The following is a 10,163-nucleotide window of genomic DNA, read 5'->3' as shown; positions in this document are numbered from 1 at the left end:
ACTTCCTGTCTGGCAACTCAAAACCGGATGCTACCATTATAATGAGGAGGGTGGAACCCGAACCTTACCGATGATATACTCTCTAATATTTAAATTTTGTACAAAACTGATTTCTTATATTTAATTGATTTTGCTTTTTTATCAGCTTCATTTTGATAGTTTTATATTATTAGCTATTAGTAACAATATCTTTGTGTCAATTTCCTGGCGTGAATTCCCCAAATGCATAAATGGAGTGACTCCGCGCGAGAAACAAACTCGACTCGACCCCACGAACGGGACGGACAAGAATTCGTTAAGGGCCTAAGTACAAGAAGGTTAGTAAGTTAAACGGCAATAAAATGTTACTTTTGCACTTAGCAGCTCCATTTGCATGATTTTTCCAAGAACAGAGATTTGAATAAACTTTGTCTTTTTGTTTTCAGTTTTTACGTGAACATTGCCTCTGCATTGGTTGCCATCGTAGTTATTTTGCAGTGTATAAATTTCCCTTGACCAGTTGTGATATATATAGTAGTACAGATTATGAACCGTTTTCATGATCATGTAGTGTCATATCATGAAAAGATGTTGAGCACGATCGGCCGATAATCGCTCAATGTTTGCACAATTGATTGATCTTATTCCGTGATTTGTCGATAATTCTCAATCTGCCATCAGCCAATTTCCTTTTCTTTCTGATTCTCAGTTTGGAGAATAGGCCCATTCCCAAAACATGAGATAAGGAAGTAAAGTCAGAGATTTTGTGCGGGATCAAGTCTAATCAAATCCAATATTGATGTAATTGTGGAAAATGTAAAATTAAAAATAATAATGGGGATATGTACGTGATTTCTTCTTCCAATGATGCACTAACTTCAAAACTTTAAAACTGCCATGACTTTGCTACATTGGTAAGAATGGTACATTAGTTGCGCACAAGTCAAGGTAGTATCTCAATACTGAATTTTGATAATAATTGTATTTATACACCACCAAATTACCAGGGGATACAAATCGCTTATAATCATTATCCCTGTACATTGGGCTCAAAACATCTGTTTAGCATCCCTGAAACCTTTTCAGCTTCCTGGGAAATGTACTAGCCCGATGCTGCTATATCAGGTGCAAATGGCTAAACATGCACGTAGTAACATGTACTCTCACAGGTACCCATTTCCTCCTTGGTGCAGGAAGCACGCAGGAGTAAAGTGACTTGCCCAAGATCACAGCCTGCTGTCACCAGCTGGATTTGAATCTTCACCCTTATGATAGGAAGCTACAAACCCTAACCACTAGACTACATGCCCCCAAACCCAAAGCTAATGCAATTTGTAATGGTATGGCTCAACGCCTTTTTGTTTCTAGATGGCAAGCAGCAGCAAACGAAAGAGTATGGGCAAAAAGCGGCGATCAAGCTTTGTTAGAGGACGTTCCAGAAAGTCATTACCTCCTACTGATGTCTCATGTGCAGGTATGTTGTCTGAGCAGCGTCAACATCAATATCCATAGAAGAAACAATGGGTTTCTTATCTTAAGAACTTTGACTGTACGTGTGTTTAAAGGTAATTCATTTTTTACAAAATATATTGGATTTTGAAAGACATTCTGATTCATCTGTAAAATTTATTGTCTGAAGTTACTGAATTGATGAAGCTTGTAATAAGCTTGCCTATTTTATCACAGAAAATTTCTCAGCGACATATGTTCTGAACATTATTGTCCCGTATGTTAAATTTAAATAAATTTAATTAATTTTGTGATCTCAATTGAAACTGTCAGTATCATTTGACTATTCTCTTTGGCTGTGTTTCTTTGTATTTTTTACACTGTAGTAAATTTTGTTCTACAATGCTAAAATCATAGAACTGTTAGATCTTTGTCCTTAATTCTCCGGTAGAGTTACACAAGAGAATTCCAACTGACATTCCAGAAGCCAAGAGGCTGTGCCAGCTGCAGGAGGCATGCTTTCAGGTCAGCCAATTACTTTGCTGTACAAGGAAATTATATATGTAGATTACCATCTGCATTTGTCAAGATTGTTTTTTGTTTTTATTGACGGGTAAGTTTAAAGTCTTTACCAGGGTTGTAACTATTCCATTGTAGCTCAGTTTCTAGTTAATCATAAGTCAAAGTAGTGGTAGATCCTATTAAGTGAGGCTAACAGTAACTAGGAGATAAATTGTGACAGAGAAATGTCTCTGCCGTGGATTCTTTGAATGGTTTGTGACTTTGTGTAAGACTTGTAACTGGCTGGATTTCAACTCTGATGTTGATCAGGGTGAAGGTGAAAATCGCAAGTTAACGTGAAAGTAAACTACAGTGTTCATGTTTTTAGTGCATTTTCAACAGTGTAGGCAACTGTTTGAAGTCACATGGCTACATTTGCGAGTAGCTTCATAAACTACACTTATGTTTAACTTACATGCAAATAGCCATGATGCTCTTCACTGAAATTACCAATATGCAGTGTTCAAAAGCTGAATAAGACCACAGACGTATATTAAACAAATCTGGACTCACAATGCCCTTAATCAGCTTATAGAGATCATTGAATCCACTAGCAGCCATTTCACCGAGCCTAATACAAAGCTTGCCCAGCGCATTTGTGTTCGGCTCGGTAAAATGGCCGCTGGTTGGCTTCTATTTCATACAAAGGTGTTGCAAGTCCAAGTTTTTTTATATACATCTGTGGCTTGGACATAGCAGGGGTGGGGCTTGAGTTACAAAGTTCCACATTGTCCACATGTGACAAAACTATTTTGTCATCATCGCCTGCTGAAAAGTTACACCTTTGAAACATTTATTCCTCCCAGTTCACCATGCAGAAATTACAGATAGAATGTCCAGCAATGGAAGGTTGGGAGGCATTTGAAGAAGAAGGTAATCTGAGATATTTTCTCATACATTTTAAACAATTCAGGAAAGTTACAATTGTTGTTGTTGTGTTTGCACATATGTCGCTCACGTGCCTCATGGGCCATTCCTTACAGCAAAATGAGGCTTTCTGCCAATGTATGAGTGATGCTAATGACTGCAGAAATGGTGTGGAACCAGTACTATTCACTCCAAGCAGGAACCAGTGGGTGTTTGTACATAGAAGTAACAGTAAATGAGACCTCGTGTGCATGCAGGTTTATGCATGTTTGGCTCGGGGCATGCTGAACATGCCTGACCAATAGACTGATTGCACCTACTAAGTCACATGAGCTACAGTACAGTGGGTATCAAACACCGACTAACGTGACACATTCCCACAGCAAGGTGTCGGTATAGCACTCAAACTACTGGTGTGCTGAGCACTATACCAAAAATCAGCATTATTTTTGGCGAACAGCACTTAAAACACACTTTGCTATAGGAGAACGCCATGTTCATTGATTTTTTATATCCACTATACATGTACACGTAGGTCATGTGACTTAGCTGGTGCAATCGGTCCATTTCTGTTTGGAAGTTAAGTCTTCATGTGTGCACCTTAGCACTTGTAAAAGCCAGGTGAAAAACTTCCCACCAGCCCGTTTCTTCCTTTTTCCGGTGATGGTGCACTTCATTTAAAATGGATTACTGGCTGAAGGTGTTTGTTGGAGTCTGTCATAGGTTGTGTGTGTTTTCTGTGCAGCCACTGAAGCTCTCAGGGACGCACTGAACAGTCTTGAAAGTGAGGGCATCTTGGACCGAGTGTGCAGCCGGAAAAACAGGTTGGTGTTCAGTCGGCTTGTCTGCTGCTCCAATAATGCCCAAGAATTATGTCTGTAATTTACAGAGATTACTTTAAGGTATGAAGAACAATAGTTACAGAAGTGCTCGCCCTCTTGAAAGATTTACCCTGATGTCTCTTTGCCCGTTCTATAGTTGTGTCTTCTCTTCATTCATTCAACATTTTTTCCGATATGTCTGCAGTGCATTGTTTCAGCAGCTGAGCCTTTAGGAGTTCTTAGAGTAACTCTGCAGTCATTTTGACACCAATTTTGTAAAAAAAAATGAATCTACCAGTCTGGAACGGCGACCATTTTTCCAAGACAGGAATGTATATTTTTTTCCAACAATGCACATGGGCTGGCACTTGTGTAACCTTGAACTTAAAATAACAACAAAACGATATGTTTAATTGACTTTTTTGTCAAACGCCATTTTTGTAATGGTAAGGAGTGTCTTTACATTCATGCCGAGTTTAAAAATAAGCAAGGTACAGCTGAGTTGGGGGGGTTGACATCCAACCCTTCCCCCACGTAGCTGTGAGATTGGCCAAAAAAAACCAGCTCTTTGAGGGTTACACATGTAAATGCCATATGGCATACCCACAGGGAGTTTGATGATTCATTACATCTTGCACACACAGTTACCTCCCTAACCCTGAGAATGACACCTTGCAAGAGACGATAACAGAGATACAGCAGCAGTCAGAGAGGTTGAGTGCCGAGAGCAACAAGTGGGAGGAGCTACTACAGCTCTACAAAGAGGAGGCAGAAGATGCAGAAAGGTAATGAAGATGGCTTGAAGAATCTGAAGTCCACTTACATGTAGCTTACTCATATAAAGGGAGAACAGCCCCTGATTATATAAGTTGGTTTCCAGTTGCGCAGTGCCATTTCATTTTTCGTGGAACAATCAGATTTTTTTTCTTTGTGTCACAGAACTTTGGCCAGCCAGCAGTCTGAGGTGCCCGTCCTCAAAGCGCCAGACAGTCTGACCAATGAGCAGAAGAAGCTGCTGTCAGGACTGCCCGATCTGCGACGGCTGAGCAGCTGGGCACGACAGGCAGCTGACAAGCTCCAGCTGCAGGCAGGCCGCGTCCACGAGGGCGGCCAGCAGATGATGCAGTTTGCACGGTATGCTGAGGCCTACTTGAGCCAGCAGACCAAGATACTAGGTAAAGTGAGCAGTCTTGTTGCCATCACAACAACAGCATCAAGATTTTTGGGGGCTTTATCCTACTTTGGAGTATCTTGTTTTCTCTTTTCTGTCCTTCTGAAAATCAGTCCTGTGAGTTATTTCGCACCATTATTTTACATTCTCCATCCCTCCCTCTGTACGTTCAAAATAGAAAGAAGAGCAAATTGAATGAATTGAAGTAAATGTTGGTTTCAGACAAGCTGACTTAATTCAAACTGCATACAGCAGTGGAGATAAAATTCACACACATGACCTGCTTCTTGCTCAGTCATTTTTTTCATACATACAGAGATTTAACCACTCCCTACCGGAGGCCTGTTTTCGAGTACATAGGCTTTATTTGCAGAGCCGGGGAGTCCGGAACTGGGGCAAGAGAGTTGGGCCTTATAACAAAAGACTGTGCTCAGCACAAAAGACTGAGCTGCTGGGCATTACCAACATTTTTTTGCTCTCAATAGTGGAGATAATCCAGCCTTGTTTTGAAACAGTATACCATGGTTTGAGGCATTTAGAGCGAGCGGATTACCATTGGGGCCAAAAGCTCTCCACCACCGCAGCAATGAGCCACACAGCACCGCTGCACGCTAATCTGGCCCGTATTGAAAAGAGGTCAGCAGTGCATTGTGCTGGTTTCGGGAACAAAAGAATCTTACGTAACACCGCACAATCTGGGCTCTTTTTCCAAGGCTGCAGGCTTGGCTGAAATATTCAGGAGTCAATGAATTTTACCTGTCAGCTTTAGAGTAGTGCCCAAAGAGTCCTTCATTTTGGTATAAACGGCCATTAAATGAAATGATGGATTTTTGAAGAATTTTGAAAATGGAAAATCTTGAAAATGAGCCGGCATCTTGCCTTGCTCAAGAAAAATCCACCCGGCAGCAAGTGGTTAATGAGCATGAAGTTGACAACATTAAAGCCCCGTTGATGAAACAGGGACATTAAAATAAACTTGAAAGCCGGTAAGCAAAACCAAGGCGATATTGATCAAATATACATGTACTTGTACGGTAGTATGGAGTCGTTTTTGCAAACTTACAGATATGTTATAAACATGAAGCTGAGGAGATCAATTTTGTTGATTCCAGTGCGACTCAGCCCACCAGCTACTTACGTCGGCCAAATTCTTTCTGCACATAATATTTCAATTCAAACTGTATGATTACATTGTGCACATCACTGACAGGGCCTGTATTCAATTTACACTTTCCGTGGCATTTGTAATACAAAGACTGTAATGGATTGGGAGATTGAAATTTTCACATTAACATGAATTTGCATTGTGTTTCGGAGTTATTACAAATCCCCACATCAGTTGATCATTTGATGTTCCTGCATTGGTAGTTGCACCTGATTGTTTTGCACAATGAAATCTTGGGTTCAGTGTGACTCTGAAATATGTTAGTTTGAACTTGGGTGTTACGCAATTAAAAAATATAGCTGAGGCTTTTAGACTCTGTTCTTCAGTTCACAATTAATTAGTGTTGTGGGTGTGGACTGTGCATATTGGTAATGAGCCAACTATGAATCCCTCTTTGCATAATAACAGTGTTTGGGGGCACTATCCGAATTCTTCAATCTTGCTCAATCTTTCATATAACTTCATATATTTTGAAGGAATTTGGAAGGTAATTGGAGATTAATTAAGAATTTTCAAGTTTCTGAAGATCCTCCTCTTTTTACTCGTAATCATAGCCAAGAAGTCACTGCAGGATGCCCTCGGAGACCCACGGAAACTCATCCAAGGTGCTGCAGGAGATGCCAGCTCCTCACAATAACACAGACACCCACCCTCTTCCCTGTAAACAGTTAAACAAGGTAATGCTCTGTCATGCACAAGAAGTGGAAACCTTTTTGCGTCTGCTCATTCTGGTCATGTTTTGCTGCTGCCTCATTCCTGTGGCTGTGGAGGCCCACAGTGGATGTGGATGGTTGTCAGACGCCCACTTTGAGATAAGATCCTGGTGCTTTGCGATAAAAATTGTGTGGAAGACAATTTTACCACGAGAAGCTTGCTTAGTTTTTCTTGCAGTGGATCGTCTCAGATCTAAGAAAGTTGGAACATTGTGTTTTGAGTACCACCTGTCGTGATTGGGAGTTTGAAACAGCTTGGGAAGATAGGCTCTCCTTATGTAGGATTGGCCATGTGGAAGCTAAATCTTGATTGGTCTGTTCCCGCTCAGAATTTGGAGCATTGCTTTTTCTTGACAGAGATGTGCCATCAGAAACATGACAAGTCCATTCAACAGAGTGTTCTCTGGAACACGTTCAGTTATTGTGACTCCACTGCTGAATATTGGAAGCATCTCATTTGTAGTTGGTTGAGCGCCCTCTAGGGTAAAAATGCCCATTCTCAATGTATTCAGTGATCCATTTACAGCAGCGGACCGTAGAGGGCACTGTTCAGTTGTAGGGCACAGTATTCAAGGTACATTGTGAAGCAGATCAAATGTTATTTTCTAATATTGGGTTCGTTTTGCTTTGTACAATTTGTAACACTTTAGTTTAGAAAAAGCTCAACTTCATTAGCTCATTAAAACTCTAAATTCATTTTAGATTATTCCTCAAAAATGGATTTTTTTTTGCATAAATCCCATTAAGCAAATGCCAAAAATGAACTCAAAATAGAAAAATAACAAGAAAACAGAAAGCAAAAGCATGTGTCACTCCCCCGAAGAGAGGTATTCTGTGTGTAGCTCTGACATCGTAAAGGGAAACTCTGGGGTGCACAAGGGGCCTGCTTTTCTCCAGTGCACTGATGGCGTGACCAGTAAATCTCGCACCTAATCTTTTCCCACTCCACCCACGTTTTTCTCACCTGATCAATCATGACACCGTCCTTCCTTGTTGCCGCCAATTAACTGCGGATGAATAACCTTTGCAGTATACAGACAGACATTGGGTGGAGGCATAGGTTGGACTGGGCCAGAGGCTTGGAAAATTTTGCCTGTGTTCTTTATGCTGCCTGGCTTTGGGTCTGGTGGCAAACAGGACCCCATGCTGTACATTTTATAATGTAAACTGTACATGTACATTCCAATTGTCTCCTTGCTTAACTATGCTGTGTTCCAAAATGGTCCTGTGAGTGTGTTCATCAGGCATGCGACTTACTTCAGATCAGCTGATTTCCTCGTTTTTCAGCTCACACTCATGCCATTGAACATGGAAAAACATTATACTGATACATCTTGTAAAGATTGGAATTTCCTAGTTTTTTGTCAAAGTCCAAGCTTCATGCCTGGGTCATGTGCCTGGTACATTACATCTTGGCATACTGGGCATCCGAGGGCAAATTGTCTGTTACAAGGAACCAGTATTCACCACATGAAAATTAACCCATCTTACAAGAATGCATGTTTACATGTATTATGTACATGTATGTTTATATGTTCACGGCTTGAATCTGTTGTTTTGCATCCATTGCATGTTGTTACATTCAATTTTTTTAATTTTATTTAAAACATCATATTGATAAGTTGATAGCTTATTAACGCTGTTTCATTGAGTTGTTTTCCTAACAAAGTTCTCTATTAAATATTGAAATGGTGTACTTTGTCACATTGACTTACATGTGCAAATTAAAATGCTCAAGCAAATAACTCACTTTGAGTCATGTATAATTTTTATACTTGTTTCGTGAATGGGAGACATGCTGACTTACAAGAAGTTTTACTAACACCTTAAGATTACCATTGTTTGTCTCTTTCAAGACTTAAATTCAAGGTTGATTTGGAACAATGTCACAAGTTGTTTAAGTTGTCGCGTACTCAACAGGAGCCTCAAAGTTTACAGAAAGCCTCACTTTAATATTCAAGCTATGTTATAAATATAATCAGTTGGAGAAAAGAAACAACCAGATGGTGCTTCGTAAGCAAAACCCTGTCACAAGAGCCTTTGTGATCCTTTCCCTCAAGGTACTTTTCCAAACTGCTTTAGATCACAAACAACCATAAACCAAAGTATCTAAATCATCGAGTTTCATAGCAAACCATCTTGATTAAATTCAGTACACAGTTTCTCTACCATATTCAGGAATTTCAGGATTCTCATATTATAATCTATCTGGCCTTTAAACAGTCAGGTGCACCGTTCATGTCTGTCCCACCGCCGCTGTTGCAGGTGTAATTGACTCCAATGTTCCAGGTTCCGTTGCGACATGTGGTTGCTATTTAGAGGCTCATTCCCTTGGCAATTTGAAACATTCTGTCCTGTCACAGCCATCTGATGTGACACTGGGTCTTGGAGCTCTCTGTGCATTGCAGAATGCCAGGTGAAAGCAGTTGAAAGTTTCAGGGTTTCAGCCTGCAGTTTTGGAATGTGAAGGAAAGTTGGCCTGTACCCCTTGTTTGGGGGTATCGCACAGTGTTCAAAATTGACAGAAGTCTTGGGTTATGTTCATTGGCTTTTTTATTTTGGAACTGAGCTGTGACAGTTTGAACTCATAACTCTTTAAAAAAAAATTCAGAATACTTTTTAAAGCCCCATAAAGTAAGCCCTGTGACTCTGAAATTTGATAATAAATGATGTAATAAAAAAAGTGAGCTCCTCTAATTCTAAATGAAGATGTGTCATACATGTACTCACATGCAGCAAGTTCATTGGCAATCTCCTTTAAATTCTCCAATGTGTTCGGGCTTGACTGTATGTCAGGTTTCCCTGGTCTCCCATTCTTTCAGGGGAATGACAGGGGAATGGTTACACAAGCTGTAATAATGGTGTAAACTTGTTTCCCATGCACTCAAAAACTACTCAGATAACAAAACCACCCCTGCCGTGTGGACAGAACCGTCCACTCTCCCGCAACTTGGGTTAAATGCTGTTTGTTTGGGGAGATGCGTGTGCACACACCATCAAAAAGTAGCCATCGCCTCAGCTAGCCCTACCTTGATTGAGCAAATTGAAAAGAAGAAGAAGAAAAAAAAGGACACCCCTTAAAGGAATACACAGAGTTACACACTTGGTCAATTATTAATTAGAAACTGTGTACTGAGGCCCTTCATTTCAATTGGATAATGTTTACTTCAATCCCTCGCTCTTAGCACGGTTGGTTGTTGTTTCTTTCTGTCCTAGATTGGTCTGAGTGCTTTTCCTTGCTCATTTGTCCCTAAGTGGTGAGCAGGCAGTACCCATAGGGGTTGCTGATTAACCCAGCCTGGAGTTTTTAATTGAACATGTTTCAATATTGACTGCCTCCCTTGCTCTCCATACTCTCTCCATCTCTGCTATGTCGATAGTACCAACCGACCAACCAGTGTCTGTCCCCCCCATCTCCTTCCACTCTTTAGATGGCC

The 10,163-nt window shown here is 40.6% G+C and overlaps 1 protein-coding gene across 4 annotated transcripts in view; it reads left to right on the top strand.

Annotated features, from left to right (window-relative positions):
- The first annotated feature begins 160 nt into the window (after window positions 1-160).
- LOC110988574 (kinetochore-associated protein DSN1 homolog) overlaps window positions 161-10,163 on the top strand; it is a 54,601-nt gene continuing 44,598 nt past the window's right edge. For 3 of the 4 annotated variants that reach the window (XR_015427193.1, XM_022252239.2, XM_022252238.2), the window contains exons 1-8: window positions 161-317; window positions 1,348-1,453; window positions 1,880-1,953; window positions 2,796-2,862; window positions 3,602-3,680; window positions 4,322-4,462; window positions 4,617-4,852; window positions 6,568-6,690. Coding sequence is in view for 3 of the 4 variants with exons in the window: in XM_022252239.2 (XP_022107931.1) it covers window positions 1,348-1,453; window positions 1,880-1,953; window positions 2,796-2,862; window positions 3,602-3,680; window positions 4,322-4,462; window positions 4,617-4,852; window positions 6,568-6,650 (786 nt within the window). In the remaining variant the exon portion in view is untranslated. Of the gene's footprint in view, window positions 318-1,347; window positions 1,454-1,879; window positions 1,954-2,795; window positions 2,863-3,601; window positions 3,681-4,321; window positions 4,463-4,616; window positions 4,853-6,567; window positions 8,376-10,163 lie in introns of those variants that run through there. The other variant, XM_022252237.2, reaches the window with a different exon arrangement.

The sequence above is a fragment of the Acanthaster planci genome, linkage group LG11 (assembly GCF_054643075.1).
Source record: "Acanthaster planci isolate LZ-2023a linkage group LG11, COTS_SCS, whole genome shotgun sequence".
NCBI lineage: Eukaryota > Metazoa > Echinodermata > Asteroidea > Valvatida > Acanthasteridae > Acanthaster > Acanthaster planci.
This window is presented reverse-complemented; position numbering and strand designations above follow the sequence as displayed.